Raw genomic sequence first — 21,589 nt, 5'->3', positions numbered from 1 at the left:
AGGTAGATGCTATAGGTTAAATCAGGAGTGACAGGGCAGGAAAGAAGGCATGTCAGAAGTCATGTCCCTGTCAAGTAACCAAATATAAGAACTGTTTTCCCATAATTCTTGGCATCGGTTACTTTTACAAGGTCCGGCACAAGCAACTGCCCTCCTTTGTTGGTTTGAAACATGGTCTTATGACACTTAGGCCAACGTCAACTCATCATCATCCTGATTTAGTCTCCCAGAGTGCTGCGGTCACAGGCAGATGTTGTCAGGCCCGGCGTGACTTCATTTTCATCGTGACACACCTGCTCATGCTTGTTTCTAAAGAGTTTTCTCTGAAGACAGCTTTGATATGCCTGGTGCTTTGATCTCAACTATTCCTCATCACATGATGCTCTGTCCAGATTGGTCTGATCCGATCCCACGTTAGGAGAATGATGTCTAGAGTTAGTACCAATAAAGCCTTCAGAACCACATTTAAGCAAGAGGTGTAGAAGGAGTGGCTTTTAGGTCAGTCCTGCCTGGAGTCTGTTCTTGTCTTTGAGTTCCATATCCTCTGTGGGTCAGAGAAGTCCTAGCAACTCAGAAATGTTGCTCTCTGTCTTTTGTTGTATTTCTACAGAATATTGACAGCCAACAATTAAAATGCTTCATAGAAGCACAGTCAACAAGAACAAAAATTTTAATGAAAATTAGCTTGAAAGTTAAGCATTGTTTATAGGGTTCTCCATGAGTGATCAGTGTCCAATATCCTTTCATTATTAGGAGGCGCTGCTTGGAGTGTGGATTGGGAGGGCATGTCTAATTATCTTTGTTTAAAGAGAATAACTAGTCAGCACAATTAGGAGCACGTGAGCCCAGGCCTGGAAAAGGAAGCACCACTAACAATTGTTTAGGGCCCCACCACCTTAGGTCCCAAGCAGTTATCTCTTAAACCTTGCATCTTAGAAATACAGCAGGTACATGAATATCTTTTTTTTTTTTTTTTTTTTTTTTTTTTTTTTTTTTTTGGTTTTTCGAGACAGGGTTTCTCTGTGTAGCCCTGGCTGTTGTCCTGGAACTCACTCTGTAGACCAGGCTGGCCTCAAACTCAGAAATCCACCTGCCTCTGCTTCCCAAGTGTTGGGATTAAAAGCATGCACCACCACTGCCCAGCTTGTACATGAGTATCTTTATCATGTAAAAGAGCCAGCAACATTTAGCATCATTACACAGAAGAACTATGCAGAAATTCTCTCTGTATGTTAGCTCAGCGTATACCCATTTAAAAAAAAAATCTATAACTTTCCTGGCCTACTGCATCAATAAAAGCAAACATTAGGCCTTCACAAATATAGTAAGAGTTATAGACTCATTTCTTTAATTGTGGGGCCAACAGATGGAGACCCAGGTTTTAAAAAGCAGAATCACTCAAATGGCATGCTTTACGTATGAGTGTTCTTTCTGCATGTATACCTGCATGTCAGAAGAGAGCATCAGATCCCATTATAGATGGTTGTGAGCCATTTTGAGTCATGTGATTTCTGGGAATTGAACTCAGAACCTTTGGAAGAGCAGCTAGTACTCATAACTGCTGAGCCACCCCTCCAGTCTCGAACAGTATTTGATTTTATTTGTGTGCTTGTGGGTGTGAATGCACACATAATTGTGGTGCATGTCTAGAAGCCAAAGGACAGTTTTTCTGAGTCCAGTCTCTTCTGCCATAGGGGTTCAAGAGATCGAACTCAGTTCCATTAGGCTTGGTGGCTTTTACCCACTGAGCCTTCTTTTCTGCCAGTGAACAGTGCTGGTTAAAATACCAGAAACAAGCTAGGTTTGGTGGCGCATGTCCTTAGCCCCAGCACTTGGAGAGTAGAGGCAGGAGATCTCTGAATTCAAGGCCATCAAGGGCTACATGTGAAACTTTGGCCTTTGAAACCAAACAAGAAAAGCCCAGAAATGTCAATAGAATTTCATTGACTATCCTACATGTTGACAGTCCAGACATAATGCAGATTGCATAATAGAGAACACTTAATGGTCATCTATGAGTGCATCAACTGCTCTTAATCTCCAAGCCATCTCTCCAGTCCCAGTATGCATTTTACTTTTAATTATGTGCATGCGTTAATGTGTGCTTGTATAGTGAGCAGTTAGCTCACTAAAGTATAAAATCCTGTTAATTTTATAATGTACATATATACCTAGTTATTAAAATATCCACTTTCTAGATTCAAGAGATGGCTCAGAGGTACTGCTTTTGGTTCCGAATACGGTGGCTCAAGTCCACCTGTAACTGCAGCTTCAAGAGACAGATTTCCCTTCTGGCCTCTAAGAACACACACCCACACATATCATGAACACACAATTTTAAGAATAAATACTTGGGGGCTGGTGAGATGGCTCAGTGGGTAAGAGCACCCGACTGCTCTTCCGAAGGTCAGGAGTTCAAATCCCAGCAACCACATGGTGGCTCACAACCATCCGTAACGAGATCTGGCGCCCTCTTCTGGAGTGTCTGAAGACAGCTTCAGTGTACTTACATATAATAAATAAATCTTAAAAAAAAAAAAAAAAAAAAAAAAAAAAGAATAAATACTTAAAAGATAAAATTTCCACCCCTATGTCATTACAACAAAATGTATTTTTTTATTAGCAATTAGGCTAATAACAATAGAAATGGGCTACTTCCATATCGATCAAACCTCAGAAATCATGCAAAAGTAGCTCTATATACAAGCCAATTCTAAAATATATGTTTTACATTTACATTTTAAATTTACAAGCAAAAAGCAGTTTAGAAATATTCTGAGAGGCTGGCATGGCGGAATACAACTTTAATCCCAGCACTCAAGAGGCTGAAGCAGGTGGATCTCTGTAAATTCAAGGCTAGTCTGGTCTACAGAGAGTTCCAGGACAGCCAGAGATAGATAATAGACTCTGTTTCAAAAAACCAACAACAAAATCTTTTTTTCTGAGCAGTTAACATATTTTTAAATGTAACCACCCTTTAAAAACAAGACAATAGAGTCTCATGCCACACAAACACATAACAGACATAGTGGCCTAGACCTTTCTATTACATAGAGCAGGCTTATGCAGGCACTCAGTGTTACTGATGGCAGGGATTGCAGCTCCTGAGTGTCCCTTCATGAAAGGGACATTTATGAGCTGAGGAGAAGCTCCGAGGTAAAATGCTTGCAAACAAACCTGAAGATCAGAGTTCAATTCCTGGGACCCACATGGTGGAAGGAGAGAATTGACTTCCAGCGAGTTGTGATCTCCACATGTGTGCCCACACACAGACACACACACAAACATACATATATACACACAGAGAGAATAAGTCAATGTAAAAAGACGAAATATTCCTGAAAAAGGAAACATAGCAATAACTCCACAAAAGGATTATTTTATTTGCTTATTTATTTATTTATGGGTGCAGTTTCAAGCAGGGACTCTCTGTGTAGCCTTGGCCATCCTGGAACTTGGCCTATAGACCAGCCTGGCCTCCAACTCATAGAGATCCACCTGCCTCAGCCTCCGGGGCTGGGATTAAAGACAAATGCCTCTGTCACCTGTCCAGAATGATTTTATGTACGTTATTCAGAGGCATTTCCATCAACATAAAGGGTTTTTTGTTTGTTTGTTTGTTTTTCTTTTGAGACAGGGTTTCTCTATGAAGCCCTGGCTGTCCTAGAACTCACTTTGTAGGTCAGGCTGGCCTGAAACTCAGAAATCTGCCTGCCTCTGCCTCCCAAGTGCTGGGATTAAAGGCAAGTGCCACCACCAGCTGGTAATACAAAGGACTTTTATGGGCCTAAGGATGTGGCTCTGTTGGCTAGATTCCTGGCACAAAGCTGTGTGTGGACTTAGTCCTCAGTACGACATAAATTGACCGTGGTGATACACAACTATAATCTCAGCACTCGAGAGCTAGAGACAGGGGAATCAGGAAGTCAGGGTCCTCCTTGGTTATGTGACATGTTGGAGACTAGTGTGACTACAAGAGATTCTGTCTCAAATACATAAATGAATAAATAGCTTTAATTATTTGTTTTATTATATAAGTCACTGTCACTGTTCAGACACTCCAGAAGAGGACATCAGATCTCAGTACAGATGGTTGTGAGCTACCATGTTGTTTCTGGGAATTGAACTCAGGACCTCTGGAAGAGCAGTCAGTGCTCTTAACCACTGAGCCATCTCTCCAGCCTAGGTGTGTATTTGTTTGTTTTTGTTTTGTTTTGTTTTGTTTGTTTTTAAATGTCTTTTCAGGTACTCTTGACATAAAAAAGTAAAACTTAATTTCTTTTCAAAATGAGCTGGTGAATCTTTGCTATTTCTAGGTCAGCCTGGTCTATATCATATTTCCCAGGCTAGCCAGGACTACACACTGAGAACCTGTGGAGGTGGGGAAATGATCTAGTCACAATTTATATAGTTAGCTATTACGTTCTGTATTTTAGGTTACTTTTCAAAGGAATAAAAAATAAAATAAAAGCTGAGGGCGCAACTCCAAAATCTGCCCTTAGATATTCACATATTATAAATACATACCTTTTAAAGCAGGCATGTCAAGAACAGTAATTTTAGCACACAGAAAGTTCAAAGAGACAACGAAAAATGAAGTAGGCAGGGCCACACTACTCAGTTATTTCTCAGGAACTCTGTAGACAGATTAAGTTCTGCCCCATGATGCTTTAGAAACTGATGAGTTTACAAAAGATTTAGTCATCTAGAATTTCCCCAAAGGGCCATTAAGATAGTACAAACAGTATTTTCCATGGTTACACAAATAACAATAGAGTTCTCAGCATGCTTGCTTCTCTGCCTCAAGACAGACACGCTTTAACCATCGTGTAGATTTCCAGATCCTTCAAAAGAGCTTTCAAAATGCCAAGACTTGGGGCTGGAGAGGTGGCTTGGTGGTTAAGAGCACTATCTGATCTGCAAGATCAGGGTTTGAGATATAGCACCCACATGATAGCTCACAGGTGTGACTCTAGCTTCAAGGGATCCAGGGCCACCTTGCCTCTCTTGGTACCAGGCACACATGTGGTGCACAGACATATATACAGATACCACACACACACACTTAACAAGGCTTGCATTATGACAACCCAAATAGTTCAACAGAATTGAAACAGCTCAGAACTTCAGATAAAGCCTATTGCAGAAAATTTCTATGGGCCAGGCTATCTCTGGGTTTTTTGGTTTTTTGTTTGTTTGTTTGGTTTGGTTTTTTTCCAAGACAGGGTTTCTCTGTGTAGCCCTGGCTGTCCTGGAACTCACTTTATAGACCAGGCTGGCCTCGAACTCAGAAATCCACCTGCCTCTGCCTCCCAAGTGCTGGGATTAAAGGCGTGCGTCACCACTGCCCGGCTTGGGCCAGGCTATCTCAAGACTCCAATACCAAGTCCAAATACTCATTTCTCTGCTTCTTCATATAGAGGAAAAACAACAACCAAAACAGATGAGAGGGGAAATGGGAAGATAAAAGTCCCTAGCTGGGCATCGTGGCCATCTAGCACTCAGGAGACAGAGGCAGGTAGATCTATGAGTTTGAAGCCTGCCTGGTCTTCATATTTTCAGGACAGCCAGATACAGAAAGATTCTTTCTCAAAAGAAAGAACTCTCTGGAATAAAATGACCTCAGCAGCTAATTGGTGCCATTCAGTCTGTCCTCTTCATTGCTGACTGTTTCTCCTAGCTGTGGTTTGCCAGAATTGTTACTGTGCTTGTAAGGGTGAGTGAGAGCTTGAGCCCTGGCATCCCTAACAAGCTAGGCTTGGCCATCCATCATTGGATATGTCAAGTAGATGTACAGTAATAACGACAAGCAGAAAAGGATTGATTCAGTGTGGCCACTGGAAACAGAGCCCGGGACACCCCCAGTCTGTGTGGGGGTTCTGATGTAACATGAGTTTTAGGTCGATAGAAAGTATGTACGTATAACTAACTAATCACTCCTGGGCCAGCTGTGGCCCTAACTACTATCATTGGCTCCAGTCTCCTACAAGGTGGTCAGAGCTGAGATCTCTTTCTGAGGTGACAACTTTCTCTGCCTGGCACCTGAGAATTTCTTGCAGTTCGTTGTCCTAATAGTCTGATAGTAGAGAGGAGGGACCCACAATTTTTTAAGAATTTCTGTGAGGATAGTTACACAGGAATTATAGGCATGAGACAGCAGGTCTGGCCACACCTAGTTTTTTAATAGCTTTTCTAGATGATGGTAGGTATTCTTTGATGCTATACCAAAGCTTGGCAAGTGGTAATTTTTTTTGTGGTCCATACAGCCTCATGCATGCTAGACAGGCACTCTGCTATTGTATTACATTGCTCACAAGATATGTAGTCACTTCTTAAAAGTCAGTTTAAGATTGATAATTTAGTTCAGTAATACCCTGGGTTTTGTCCTCTGCACTGCAGGGGAGCTGGGGGGGGGGGATAGTTGCAAGGGCTTGGAGAGATGGCTCAGCAGTTGGGTGTTCATCTTGAGGACCCACATGGCAGCTCACAACCATCTGTAAGTTCAGTGCCAGGGGATCTGATGCCCTGTTTTGACCTAGAGAGGATATTGCATATTCTCCCACTTGGAATCTTCATATCTCATCCTAGAAACCAGGACTACTGAGATCACAGGCCTTTGCCACAAGGCCATACAGAAATAGACTCAGGTGAAAATAGTCATCAATACAAATGTTTTAAAACCAATAAAATTAGTTAAAAAGAGAACTCTGAAACTTTATCAAAAGAATTTTTGTACTATGTCCAATTTTCTGTCTTACAGTTTTGTTCTTGGCTGTACTGGGACTTGAACCTAGAGCCTTGCACATATAAAAAGTGTTCTACCACTGAGCTGTTTTTTCCCTACTCTTTAGCTTGAGGTAAGTCTTACTGAATTACCTAAGCTATTCTTGAATTCATATTATAGCCCAGACAGGTGTTGAACTTATGTGTCTCCATGCTCAGCTCAAACCCAGGGCGTTGTGCATACTAAGCAGCACTCTATACAAGGAGCCCTATCCCCAGCCCTTGATTCTTTTTTGAGATAAGGGTCTCAAGATATAGCCCAGGTTGGTCTCCCACTTGGAATCTTCCTATCTCATTATCCAGGAGTACAGAGATTACAGGCTTTGCCGTAAGGCCCTATTTTGAATTTTTTATTAACTTATTGGAGGCGTGGTTTATGAGTAACTTGTCTGGAGTTGCTTCTCTCATTTTACCTTGTGGATCCCTGGATCAAACTCAGGTTCTTAGATTGGCAAGGCAGCTCATGGCTAACTTCTGCCAAGCCTGATGACCTGAGTCCCTCAAGCCACACCATAAAGGAGAGAACCAACTCTTACAAGCTGTTCTCTGACCGACCAACACACACACACACACACACACACACACACACACACACACACACACACACGTGTGGAGAGAGAGCATGAAAAAGAATTGAGACGAGCCCATGCCTGTCTAGAACTCACTGTGTGACTGTCACTGGCTTTGTGCTTCTCATCTGCTGCCTCCACTCCTGCCTGCTGCTGTTACAGGTGCATACCTCCTTGCAGGGCAAGGATTTTCTTAAATAGAACTCCCCCCCCCCCCCCCCAAAGCACATAGCAGTGACTAAATAGTAAGCTTACCTCACAATTTGATTTGGGCAAAGGCAACTATTTTTCACTACCATTGCAACTGCTAAGATGCTAAAAAAAAAAAAAAAAAAAGTCAAATATCACTGTAGTAAAAAATAGTTTGGCCAGGTGTGGTGGTGCATACCTTTAATCCCAGCACTCGGGAGGCAGAGACAGGCGGATTTCTGAGTTCGAGGCCAGCCTGGTCTACAGAGTGAGTTCCAGGACAGCCATTCCTGTAAGGTTGTAAATGTGGCTCGGTAGCCATAAACCACACTTTCGATTATTTCTAAGCAAGTCATTGGCCATGCTGGCTGTGATGTCACTTGCCCACATTCTCAGTACCTGGGAAGTGAAGACAGGAGGATCAGGAGTTGAAGGCTGTCCTCAGCTGCACAGTGAGTTAATGGTCAGCCTGGGCTACAGGAGTTGCTGCCTGGAAGGAAAAGGAAAGTGAGTTTCTGTCTATAAACGTTGATAGGCATTACATCATCTCACTGTAGCTAGAAAACAAAAAGATTAACACGTGCAATTCAGTTGAAAAAAGATGCTCCTTAGTAGAAAAAATGAAAACTCCTAAGAATGGGAGAGGTTCCCAGAGAGGAATATTTTGCATGTGCCCTGCCCAGTGTTCTGTTTAATTGTATTGTTGTTTGTGTATGATGGGGGAGGGAGCACACTCCACTGCAACTGCATGAACTCAGAGGTCAGCAGACAGCCTGAAATCAGAGTCAGTTCTCTTGGACCTGGAGTTCTGAGGGGTAGGTCACAAGCCATCCAGCTTTTACAGAAAGCACTTTTACCTGCTAAGCCATCTCACAGGCCCTGGTGGCCTTTTGTGTCTAGTGGAGGAATTGGATTGAGATTGAGGAAGTCTTTATTGGAATTGGCCAGTTTTGAGCCAGTGGGGAGTTTACCTACCCTATACAGGGTCTCAGGCCCAACCACACAGTCATGCCCACTCCTACAACCCAGTCATGTGCTGCAGAGTATCATGGAGGGATGATAAACTCAGTTTCCTTCAAGCAACATTTTACGAATAGGTACCCTTGTGCCTTGCCTAGAAATTAGGGTGCATGTTTTGAACTGTATTCTTTAGAATTATATTCTACCACTGGGTCTGGTGATGAAAACCTATAATCCTAGTTAGTTGGGAAGTTGAGGCAGGAAGATCACAAACTGTAGGTCTACCTAAGTAAGCTATGGACTGAGTTTTGGACCAGCCTGGTCAAATTACTTAGATACTGCCTCAGAATAAAAAGGGGTGTGGCTGAGAGGGAGCCAGGTCTGGTGACACTAGCTTGTAATCACAGTACTTGGGTACTGGAGTCAGAAAGATGAAAAGTCGAAGGCCAGTAGGCTGCCTGAGCTCCTGTCCCCAAACAAAAGCATCTTGTAAACACATTGCATGGTGGCTGTGGTGGCCCGTGTCTGTATATTAGCATCTGGGAGGCAAGAGAATGTTGCAGATGACTGTTCCCCCTGTGTTTGGATTGCAGCTACCTGGGAACTGCTGTTTCTATGCATTAAGATGTCTCTGGTGGACTTGGGGAAGAGGCTGCTAGAAGCTGCAAGGAAAGGCCAAGACGATGAAGTGAGGACACTGATGGCAAATGGGGCTCCATTCACCACAGACTGGGTAAGCTCAACCAAAGGCCCTGTGCTTTCCCGAGCAAGCATGCCTTCCCAGTCCCCAAGGCTCAGCAGGAGTGGCGCTCTCTTGGGTTCCTGGGTCATTCCTTGTAGGAGAGCTTTGTTTCACCTCACTGTCTAGGTTCCCTGTTAGTTTTCCAATTCAAATTGTCTGAATATATAGGTTGTAATTGTAGCTGTTAAGTACTTGGGATTTTTTCCCTTTTGTTTTATTTTTAATATTTTTATTTGCAGATATGATGATGTATGCCTTTAGTCCTAGAACTTGGGAGGCAGGGGCAGGAAGACCTCTTGGAGTTTGAGGCCAACCTGGTTTACATAGCAAGCTCCAGGATAGCTAAAGCTGCATAGTGAGATCCTGTGTCAAAAAACAAATAAACAAAAAAAAATTCCTAAAAGTTGCCCTCTGACCTGCATACACATATACCTATGTGGACATGCATGCATACACATGTAAATAAATATTACAGATACCAGGCAGAATGGTATATATATTTAATCTAAGCACTGAGTTCAAGAGACCGGCTTGGTCTGCAGAGCAAGTTTCAGGACACTCAGTTCTACACAGAGAAAAAACAAACCTGACTTTAAAAACAAAACAAACAAACAAAGAAACAAAAAAGTTTGATATGGTGAGCCTGTCAACTCTGTCAACTGGCCTGCAGACCAGAGAGCTTCAAAAGATTGAGGTTTGTGTAATAATGTGGAACATCTTAGCATTCACAGATTTCCTAAGCGATGAGTGATGGTAATAATTTTGACAATGGAGTGATGCCTTTTTTTTTAAGATTTATTTATTTATTATATATGTAAGTACACTGTAGCTGTCTTCAGACACTCCAGAAGAGGGCGTCAGATCTCATTACGGATGGTTGTGAGCCACCATGTGGTTGCCGGGATCTGAACTCAGGACCCTCAGTGAGCCATCTCACCAGTCCACTGGAGTGATGACTATTATAGTATGAATACTTCATAACCTCAGAGTCTTACTGGTTCATGTGTTTGTTTGTTTTGAGACAGGATCTCTCAATAAAGCCCTGGGTGTCCTGGGCCTCCATCTCATAGAAATCTGCCTTCCTCTGCCTCCCAAGTGCTGGGACTAAAGGCCTGTACCACCATACCCACCTCAGAATATTATTTTTGATGCTTAAAAAAAGGAAGAAAATAAAACTATCTTGTGAGCCATGCCTAAAATCCTGTCTTCTAGTGAGTCTTACTCAGTAACTCTATCTCACTAAAAATCAGTACACTTCACAGTTTTATGACCCCTTTACCTTCCCATCAACATTAATTTTTATTTATTTTATTCTTTTTAATGATGTACATGAGAGTATGGCTGCATGGGGTATGTGCATGTGAGTCCAGGTGCCTAACCTTAGAGGTTAGGATGTTGGGTCACCAGCAGCTGGAGTAACAGCTGAGTCACCAGCATGCATGCTTGAAGTCAGTGCTCTTACCCGCTGCTCTCTGCAGCCTCAGTACATTAACTTTAAAATGCTATCATTTTTCAGTCTATCTGCCCAGGAAGAGTCTTTCTCCAGAATGAATACTATAGGATTCATTTCTTGTTCATATATCTCTACCCAGAAATGATACAGTTCTTCACATGGTTGAACTTAATGAGTGTTATCTTCCAACAGCTCGGAACATCACCGCTTCACCTTGCAGCCCAGTATGGTCATTATTCCACAGCAGAAGTGCTCCTTCGAGCTGGCGTTAGCAGGGATGCCCGGACCAAAGTGGACAGGACCCCTTTGCATATGGCTGCAGCTGATGGACATGTTCACATCGTGGAACTGCTTGTTAGGGTAAAGCAAGAATACTGGCGGGAGCCTGGCAGTGGTGGCACACACCTTTAATCCCAGCACTTAGGAGGCAGAGGCAGGCGGATTTCTGTGAATTCTAAGCCAGCCTGGTCTACAAGCGAGTTCCAGGATAGCCAAGGATACACAGAAAAACCCTGCCTTGAAAAACAAAACAAACAAACAAAAAAATAGTGGTCGGATTATGCTGTAAGACATTTTTTCTTAAATAGTGGTAGGAAAGTGGTCTGGAAATACTTAGTGTAGGTGGTCACTGAGTTGCAAATCTATCTATCTATTCATTCATTTACTTATTATTTTACTCATGGAAACTGTGTTTCAGGAGTCATCATGGAGATTATTTTGTTTTCTGATTTGTTTTTTAAAGGCTAAACAGATTTTATTGATTTTTCTTCGTTCCTTTTCTGTAGGTGTTCTCTGTACTTATGCCTATTTTTTTTTTCAGGCCCTACTCAGCTTTCTGTTAATAAATGCAACAAAATCTGTTCCTTTCCCTTCCTCAGCCATCTGTGAGAATTTCCCAGTGATGTCCTTAGCAGACCCACTCACTGAAAGCATAATGTCTCAGCATTCAGGAGGCCGTGAGGAGTGACTCTCCCTCTGAGAGTCCTTAAGTGAGAACTAGCATTAAATGTCTCTGTGTGAATCTGTTTGGTAACGGGATCTTACACGGATTGAACGGTTGCTTTTCTCCCAACAGAGTGGTGCAGATGTGAACGCAAAGGACATGCTGCAGATGACAGCTCTGCACTGGGCCACAGAGCACCATCACCGGGATGTCGTCGAGTTACTTATCAAATATGGAGCTGATGTCTACGCTTTTAGCAAATTTGATAAGTCTGCCTTTGACATAGCAATGGAGAAAAACAATACTGAGATTTTGGTCATGCTTCAGGTGTGTTTCTTTATATCCCCCAAAGTACACTAATTTAGAGATTATTTTGAGGGAGCTGAAGTAAATTAGAATTTCCTCCCATTTTATCAAATTACAGCATGTCTTGATCATGTCATTCTATATTGGTACCTCTCTTTCATTATTTTTTTTTCAGTTGAGACAGTATCTAAAGTAGCCCAGGGCAATCTCAGATTTTGAATGTAATTAAAGATGACTCGTAATCTTCCTGCCTCACATATGCTGGAATTACAGATAGGTACTACCATGCCTGGCCTATGTTTTGAGATAGAGTCTTACTATAAAGCCAAAGCTAAAGCTAGCCTCTCAAGTAGTCTTTGCAAAGCTAAAGACTACAGATCTTTTCTGGTTCTGAGAGCTGCCCAGCTTTCAGGCAGCTCCACAATCCAGACATCTTCCTTTCTTCGTCCTGCTGCTCAAAGTCTCCTCCCCCACAACTCTTTGCTCCCTTTACTGTTAGTGGGGCTTTCAAGAATCTTCCCGGCGTCTGTTCCTCTCGGATATACGGGCTTTTGCTTATCTCCTGTTTGCACCAAAGGCTGCTCAGCCGCCTTCCTTTCTGGAGCAGACTTCTGATTTAGAGAGAGGGAATGTTACAATTTGGAGGAACATGCCTTAGAATTCATGCACATGTGTGCCCTGGATCACTAGTGCACAACACACATAACAAATAAATTATAATTAAAAATACTTTAAACCAGCTGTGGAAACATGCGCTTATAATCTTAATGTTTTGGAAGCAGATAGCTTGCTTGGCTTGGAGCTTGCTAGCCAACCACCCTTGCATACTTGATGAACTCCAGACCAGTGAGAGACCCTATCTCAGAAAACCAAGGAAGGTAGCATCTGAGGAGCTACACTCAGGCTGTCTTCTGGCTGCATCCTTCCTCCCACACATCCACACACAGTAAGACACTCTCTAGGCAACGTGGCACATGCATATAGAATCCCACCATTTGGAGGTGGAGGTACAAGGATTAGAAGTTCAGACTCACTGCCTTGATCCCAGTACTAGGGAAGCAGAGACATGTGGATCTCTGAGTTCAAGGCCAGCATGGTCTATAGAATAAATTCCAGGACAACCAGAGCTACACAGAGAAACCCTGTCTCAAAAAATAAAGACAAACAAAACCAAAATAAATTTAGGGCCCAGTGAGATGACTTAGTTTTGCTGCCGAGCCTGATGGCCTGGGTTCATCCCCTAGAAGCCACGCGCTAGAAAGTGAGCACAGATACCAGCACTTGTCCTCTAACTGTCACGTCTGTGTGCACATGCGCACCAACTAAAACCATTCAGAGCCAAGCCTGGGGGCTCACACCTTTAATCCCAGCACTCAGGAGGCAGAGGCAGAGGGAGGTGGATATCTGAATTTGAACCAAACATCTAGAGCCACACAGATCCAATCTAAAATAATGATAATCCAGTCTAATAATAAGTATATAAATAAATTTAAGAGTGAAAAAAATTAATCAGGTCAGTGAACTGGCTCAGGTAAAAGTACCGGCCAAGTGTAATGATCTAGGTTTGCTTTTCTGTTCCTACATGGTAGAAGGAGAGAAAACTGACTCTTGCCAATTGTTTTCTGCCCCCCACATGCATAACCTCTCCACCCACACACAAAGAAAAGTAATGTTATTGTATTCATTATTAAGGAAAAAAAATTCCATGTTAGAAAAAGTACAAACAAAAAACAGATATGTAGGGCTGGAGAGATAGCTTAGTGGGTAAGAGCACTGACTGCTCTTCTGAGGGTCCTGAGTTCAATTCCCAGCAACCACATGGTGGCTCACAACCATCCATAATGAGATTTGACTCCCTCTTCTGGAGTGTCTGAAGATAGCTACAGTGTAATCCTATAATAAATAATTAAATCTTTAAAAAAAAAAAAAAACCAAAAAACAGATATGTAAAAGAACAGGAAATGTTTTTAAAAAAAAAGTAGCTATGTATAGAGAAGGAGCAATGGACCTGGGGTTTGGGGATGGCAGGTGCTTGGCAGGTAGGCTGGGTCTGCCATGCAACTAGTGAGGTGGTAGTTTCTGTGGGCAGTGGGAACATAGTAGAAGCTTTCTTTGTTTTGTTTTGCTTTTTTTTTTTAGACTGGTCTCTCTATGTAGCCCTGATTTTCCTAGAAGTAGTTTTGTAGACCCGGCTGTTGTTAAATTTACCTAGATCCTCATACCTCTACCTTCCAAGTGCTGGGACTAAAGCTGTGTATCACCTCTCAAGACTGAAGGGGGGTTGTGTTTGTTTGTTTGTTTGTTTGTTTGTTTGTTTGTTTTGAGAGGGAGTTGAAAGATGATCTTTCTGTGTGCTTCTGCTTCATGTGGCACTTGCTCTGAAGCTCATGCTGGTCTCAAACTCAAGGTGATCCTCCTGTCTCCGTTTCTGGAGTGCTGAGATTACACGTTTGAACCAGCACATCTGGATTTAGAAAGTTAAATCCAGGATTGGTGTGGTTGTTTAAAAAGGTAATCGGAGATGGTACATTGGCTGGAGAAGACAGCCAGCGCTAAGGAACGTATGACTGCTTTCATCAGGCTCGGCAAGCCTGCCCGAGAGCTTCCACCGAGGAAGCTGCTGGAGGTTAGAAATAGCAGACTGAAGAAAGAATTTAACAGTATCCGGAAAATGAATAATCTGTTTCAATTGAAGTTCTTAGTCAAGGGGATAATTACATATGAAAAATAGCTGCTTGTGCATTTTCGGGTTTTGTTTGTTTTTCATGACAGCTGGTTTTCCAAAGACTGGTTCTTCTCCTCAACTTTCAGTTATTGTTCAAAGCCCTTTCATAACTGGACTTTTTTGATAGTTATCATGTTTGTAGAAAACTTCTGAAAGTAAAAATAAAAGATAAGCATCTTTTCACCAAATTGAGCAGACATCCTTGGAAGCCAGAGTGCAGCATATGGAACTAGACTTGAGAATCTGCTCCTCGTTTGTCTGCTTGTTACACGTTCTCTCAGGGATTTCTTCAGTGGCAGAATGGAACATGTTGTAGGACAAAGCTCTAGAGAGTATTTTTTGCTCTGCAGGGATCTCCTGCTAGCATCTTGTCTTGTAGATAATTGATCACAGAATATTAGTGCTGCAAATTACTTTTAAACTCTGCAGACCAGTTCCTTCCCTTCCTTTTTTTTTCAAGTTAAAATGCAGAGCGGTTAAGTGAGGCATATAGAAGGCATGTGAATAACACACCTCTGCTTTCTCAAGTAGAAACAAGCTCGGGGAAGCCAGCTAACACGGTTGCTTCAGTTTGAGAAAAGCTGTAGTGCTAATGAGAACCCTTCGCTCCCTGGACATTGCATGCCAGACTAGTTCTGCTTGATGGAGCTTGGGAGGGGCGGGGCTGTGTTGTTCAGTGACTGTGTGACTAAAGCTAAGTGTACTGACTTTGAAATAACCTGCTTTGTTTGGCAGGAAGCAATGCAGAATCAGGTGAACACTAACCACGAGAGAGCCAACCCAGTGGCTAACCCTGTGACTGTGACTGCTCCGTTCATCTTCACCTCTGGAGAGGTCATTAACCTCGCTAGCTTTGTCTCTTCAGCCAACACCAAAGCAACCTCAGGTAGGGTTCTGATAATGAGGCCTCCGTTTTAGGCTTAAAAATGAGCAGAGTCCTAGTTTCCTAGACATAAATAGATATTCTGTCTGATACTCACTCATAAACAATATTCCTCAAAAGTTCTGGGATTAAGCTGTGAGATAGAACCCTGGTTGCGTGTACGAGGCCATAGAGCACATCTCTAATCCCACAGGAAGGGAAGGGAAGCAGCGCAAGCTCTTGCTCTTCGTGCTTTCTAATGAGCCTGGGCCTCCCACGCCTGAGCTGTGCTCACAGCCCTCCTTTCTCTGTGTGCTGTTCCTTTGTTTATTAAGACAGGCTCTCACTGTATTGCAGGAGGGCCTTGGACTAATTCTGTAGTTAATGCTGGCCTTGAACTTGTAGCAGTCTTCCTGCCTCAGCCTCTTAATTGCTGGTGTTACAGCTATGAACCACCATAGACAAATTTATAATAACTTTAAAAGCAAAGACATTTTTCTTTCTTAAAAAAAAAAAAGGAAGATTGTGGGGAATTATAATCGTGGGAGTAAAAATGAACACTGTTAAAAATAAAATATTCTACATATTTATCTGTCAGAAAGTTGTGCCTCCAAAGAAATTTTTTTTTTAATAATGAAAAGGTTATACCTTGCCAGGCTTGGTGCCACATGCCTGTAATCCCAGCAGTCCAGGAGGTGAATGTAGGAAGGTCAGGAATTTAAGGCCAGCATCTACTACCTTAAATCTCCCTGAAATCTGTGACTTGCTGCACTCCTCTAATCTTGGCACTCAGGAAGCAGAGGCAGGTGGATCTCTCAGTTCCAGGCCAGCAGCATCCACATAATAAATCAGCAATTGAACAAACAACAACTGAAAAGGCAAGCTTTGGGCTCAGATGTAGCCTAGTTATGAAAGTGCTTGCCCAGCATGTACAAAGGCCTGAGATCACTACCCATTACTACATGAACAGCTTGAGAGCACAGACATGTAATCCTAGCACAAAGAAGGTAGGAGCTGGAAAATCCGAAGTTTAAGGTAAACCTCAGAGGTTCAAGGTTAATTTAAGGGGAAAAAAGGCTATACCTGACCCTAAAATGAAAATATAACAGCATCTAAGTGTGGTACTGCCGAGGGAAATAATTAAATATTCTTAGTTGAAAACAGTAACAAAATCAAAATAAGATAAAAATTAGTAGCTGTTGAAATATTAATATAAAGGAGGTACATGCGATTATTTAAGTAGAGTAAACTTAATTTGTAAGCCAGGTCGTGGTGTCTCATCCCTTTGATCCCAGCACTTGGGAGGCAGAGGCAGTCACACAGAGTGAGAAACCTGTATTGAAACAAACAAGCATCCAAAACCCCAACTCCATTTTTTCAGGAGCATATATGCTGCTCTCGAGAGTGTGTGTGTGTGTGTGTGTGTCTGTGTGTGTGTGTGTGTGTGTGTGTGTGTGTGTGTGTGTGTGTGTGTGATTTTTGTTTGATTTTTATCTCATGTGGTTTAAACTGGCCTACTTTAGCCCTCATCACTGAGATTGCTGGGTTTGGAATAAATGTTGTATGTATGTACTTTATTATAATTATTCAAAGCAGAGAAAGTACTTAGTATCAGTTGATTGACACCTGCATGTTTCCTTGTGGGGTAGGTAGATGGAGTAGTGCTGAGACAAGGTCTTGTGGCCTAGGATGGCCTTGAATTTGTAGAATTTGGGAAGGCTTCTACCTTCCCAGTCCTAGGATTACAAGTGTGTGCCACACACCTAGCCTGACACTTGTATGCTTTAAACTCTAAAAAGGAGCAAGTGAGTTTATTTTTATCGTTTTCTTTCACATATATGTGTTCTTTGATGGGAGAACTTGCATCCTCAAATAAATTCCTAACTCTTGGCTTATTTTTCTGTTTCTGACTTTGAAAGATTAAAGACTAGGCTGGGTGTGATGGTGTGGGGGCTCACACTGTAATCAGAGCTCTGTGAGTGTGAGGCCAGCCTAGTCTACACAGTAGGTTCCAGAGCTCTGTGAGGATAAGGCCAGCCTGGTCTACATAACAAGTTTCAGGCCCACCAGAGCTTCTTAGTGAGACCCTATTGCAAACTAAACAAAATACAAAAACAAAACAAAGTAAATAAATAGTAAAGCATGTGGTATTATATTTCGGTACTCCCAGCATTCAGAAAACTACCAGAAGTTCCAAGCCAGCCTGAACTATGTAATGAAAGCCTGTTTCCATTAAATAAATAGAAAATGTATAAAAGCAAATGAGTAAAAATAAATAACTGAGCTGTGAATGTAGCTCACTCTTAGAGCACTTGCCTACCATGCACAAGACACTGGATTCAGTCCTAGTACCTAAGGGAAAAGGAGAATAACTACATTCCCAGGCAAGTTGTATGTCAAAGGAAAGATCTTAAATGCATTACTTTTGAGAGGCAGAATAGCAAATGAGAGCATAGACATAAACACAGACAGAATTCGGAGGTCAGGGCTATACAAGGAGGCTGAAGAGATTGCTCAGGGCTTAAGAGCACTGACTGCTCTGGCAGAGGATCTGGGTTTTGGTCCCAGCACCCTTCATGTGGTTCTCAACTGCCTGTAACTAGTTCCAGGTGATCCAGTGCTCTCTTTTGATCTCTGTAGATACCTGCTGGTACAGGATGCACATAAACCCATGTAGGCAGCCATGCACACACACATATACACATAAATAAAAATAAATATAGTCTTGTAAAAAGAAAAATCCACAGGACTGGAGAGATAGCTCAGCCATTAAAGGGTAGCTCACAACCACAGCATCAAGAAGAACACATGGAACAGAAAGAGACTGTTTACAGCTAGGAGCTGACTGACTGACGAGCAGCTTACCTTTGGAAAAGTCTTCTTCTAAGTCTTGTGTACTGATCTCAAACATGGGAATTTAACAGCTTGTTTTATGAGGTGGTTGAATTGGGTTTTTTTGGTTTTGTTTTGTTTCGTTGTTTTGATTTTTTGTTTGTTTGTTTAGTCAGTCTAGGCCTGAAGCTTTCTGTGCAGCCCAGACTGGCCTCAAAGTCTTGAGCACTTGATGTCCCTGCTTCTCCTTCCCAAGTGGTAGGATTGTACCTGTACACCACCATCACAGGCTTGAGGACTTTATCCCAGTGTCCAGTTGATTCAGGACTTCAGAAGTAACTCTTAAATGATGAGAGGGCTGGAGTGGCAGTCCTGAAGCAGGAAACCACTTCATGAGCTAGAGGCCAGGGGCGAAGGGCAAGGAGAGGTGACAGTGTCACATCCCCCAGAAGGCAACAGTGAGCTTCATTGTATACGCTCATAAGTTTTCTCATTTTGTTTGTTGTTGTTATTGAGACAGGGTTTCGTTGTGGACATCCCTGGCTGTTCTGGAACTCAGGGATCCTTCCCTGCCTCTACCTCCCAAACACGGTAAAGATGTGCGCCACTCCCACCTCCACTTTGCCCCACCCCCCTACCTCCAGCTAACACTTCATTTTTTTTCAGTTCACTTTTGACCTTTTTTTTTTTTTTCCAGACAGGATCTCTATGTAGCCCTGGTTCTCCTGGAACTTGTTAGGAAGATCAGGATGTCCTCAAACTAAAAAGATCAGCACATGCCTTTAATCCCAGCACTTGAGAGGCAGAGGCAAGCAGATCTCTGAGTAGACCAGCCTGGTCTACAGAGTGAGTTCCAGGACAACCAAGTGTACACAGAGAAAGCCTGTCTCCAAAACCAAAAACAATAAAAGGAGGCCAGCTTAGTCTAATCAGGGTACCCCAGAGCCTATTTCAGGAGGACAGATTGGCCACTTCCTGGGTAACAGCATCAGAGGCTGACCTCTGCCTTCCATGTGAGCATACACTACCTCAAAAGAGTTACCAACAGGCTGCAGGCTGTACTCTGGGTACTCCGGCCCACTGCCCTCTTGGAATGTATTCAACAAACTGTTCGTCTCCCAAAATATAGTTATACATGTATTTGTATGCATATTTATGTTCCTTTTTCCTTTTAAAATAGTCTCATTTAGCCTGGGCTCACCTGTAACTTGTATAGCCAAAGATGACCTTGAATTTTTGACCCTCCAGCCTCTGTTCTGAATGCTAGGTTTACAGGCTCATGCCCCTCCCTGCTGGGAATAGAAACCAGGGCTTCAAATGTTCTAGGGAGGCAAACACGATACCAACAGAGCTACATTCCCCAGCCCTGGCAGCTGCAACTTTTATATTGACTTAATTCCTTGCCAGCTGACAAGAAGTCTCAATTATGAGGTCCAGGTCCATTGTCACAAGACGGGGCAAATAAGGCTGGATTTGGAGGGAGAGATAAGTTGATGCTTGCCATAATCTCTGAAGTTACAATGAAAGACTGGGGGAAATGAAATTCATAACATAAAAAGTATACTTCTGCAGAAGTGTTGAGTTACTTCATAAAGGTAGACTCGTTCATCATCAGCGCTAATTCACTAACCTAGATGTTTGCTGTGAGAGCAGCATTCAGATACACGAGTAAAACACTACAGTTTTTTTTAAAGCACATCACGTTGTAGTTAAAGTAGAAAATAGTGGTTTTCAAAGCATTAACCCATTGTGCCTTGCTGAGTGTTTGGAACTGGAAACTTGAGGCTTGTATTAGCTATGAAAGCGCATGGTTACAGCCCAACACTTGGAAGGTGGCAGCCAAAGAGTCAGAGTTCAAAGTCATACATGGCTACGTAGCAACTGTGTTGGCAGTCTATGCTACACAAGACCCTGTTTCCAAAAGCAAAAATAAATCAATAAAATGTGAAGTTTGGGGAATATTTGTTTACTTGAGACACCTTTTCACTGTGTAGTTTAAGCTGGTCTTAGACTTGTACTGAGCCATTTCCCTGGCTCAGCTCTGTTGTGCTGGGACCATAGACATTGTCAATCATTTATCCAGCTTCAAACCCTGAGGCTGTTAAGCATGTGTGCTCTGTAAGGCTGTCCTGTTCTGTCATTATCTGCGGATGCACAGCCCAGGAGGAGCATTGTCCCCTCACCATGCTCAGTTTGTGAGGAGCCATGCTCTGTAAGCCTGCTGCCAAGGAGGGCTGCACAGAGGCCTCGGGAGTGGGTGACATCACGTTCTGCTAGGCACTAGCAATGGAAGAAAACAAATAAGTAAGGGAAATGTAGTCGACTGTGCCAAGCACATTGAATTAATCTACTGTTGTCAATGGAACATTTACTTTGTGGAGGGAGTGGAACATGCTGAAGCACACGTGGAGTCAGAAGACAGGTCGCAGGAGTGGCTTCCTCCTCCCACCATGTGGCTTCTGGGGATCAAGCTTGGCAGCAAGCACCTTTACTGCTGAGCCATCTCAGCCTTAAAAGAATTTTAACCACACAGTTGGCTGAAGTCCATTTGGATTAGGGAACACAGTAAGGATGGGGCGAGGCTGAGGGAGGATTTATCTCCTTCCCACTGGTCCTCATTTTCCCTTTCTAATGGATTCGGTGACCCCATGCCTCGGCATCACAGTCAGATCCCATCACCCCAGGACTGGCCACACTTGCAGCCCTCACTTGGTGTCAGCCCCCTCTCCAGCTCTCTCAGAGCCTCAGCTTGGTGGCCCATCTGCTAAGTGAATTACGATTTCTTTTGTTTTTTATTCTCCAGCACTTTTAAATTACATATAAAATATCAAAGAACTGTGCCAAGCATGGTGGCACATATTTTAAATCCCAGTAATTGGGAGGCAGAGGCAGTCAGATCTCGATGAGTTTAAGGACAGCCTGATCTACATACAGAAAGTGTTCCAGAACAGCTCTGGTTACACAGAGAAACCCATATCCAAAAAAAAAAAGAAAAGAAAAGAAAAGAAAGGGAAAGAAAGAAAGAAGAAAAGGAGAAAGGAAGAGAGAAAAGGAGAGAGGAAAGAAGAAGAAAGGAAAAAAAAAGAAAAAGTAAAATATTGAAATCCACAATCTGGTTCCTCCCACCTTTCATGGTTACACCATGTGTGCTTAAGTTTGGCTGGGAACATAGTTCTGGCGTTTCCAGTGGAGTTGGGCATATGTGTTGCAGAACGCCCTTCTGAT

General features: G+C 42.7%; 1 protein-coding gene across 11 annotated transcripts in view; it reads left to right on the top strand.

The window, feature by feature from the left end:
* Gabpb2 (GA repeat binding protein, beta 2) overlaps positions 1-21,589 on the top strand; it is a 36,345-nt gene that overhangs the window by 2,414 nt on the left and 12,342 nt on the right. For 5 of the 11 annotated variants that reach the window (NM_029885.1, XM_011240060.3, XM_011240059.3 and 2 more), the window contains 5 exons: positions 6,761-6,857; positions 9,095-9,234; positions 10,889-11,056; positions 11,772-11,966; positions 15,406-15,556. In NM_029885.1, the coding sequence (NP_084161.1) occupies positions 9,127-9,234; positions 10,889-11,056; positions 11,772-11,966; positions 15,406-15,556 (622 nt within the window). In that variant the 5' untranslated portion in view covers positions 6,761-6,857; positions 9,095-9,126. Of the gene's footprint in view, positions 1-6,760; positions 6,858-9,094; positions 9,235-10,888; positions 11,057-11,574; positions 11,686-11,771; positions 11,967-15,405; positions 15,557-21,589 lie in introns of those variants that run through there. The other 6 variants (NM_172512.2, XM_006501252.4, XM_006501251.4 and 3 more) reach the window with 2 other exon arrangements.

This window comes from Mus musculus, chromosome 3 (assembly GCF_000001635.26).
Source record: "Mus musculus strain C57BL/6J chromosome 3, GRCm38.p6 C57BL/6J".
Taxonomy (NCBI): Eukaryota; Metazoa; Chordata; class Mammalia; order Rodentia; family Muridae; genus Mus; species Mus musculus.
The sequence above is the reverse complement of the archived record's forward strand: the minus strand, read 5'-3'. Positions and strand labels throughout refer to the sequence as shown.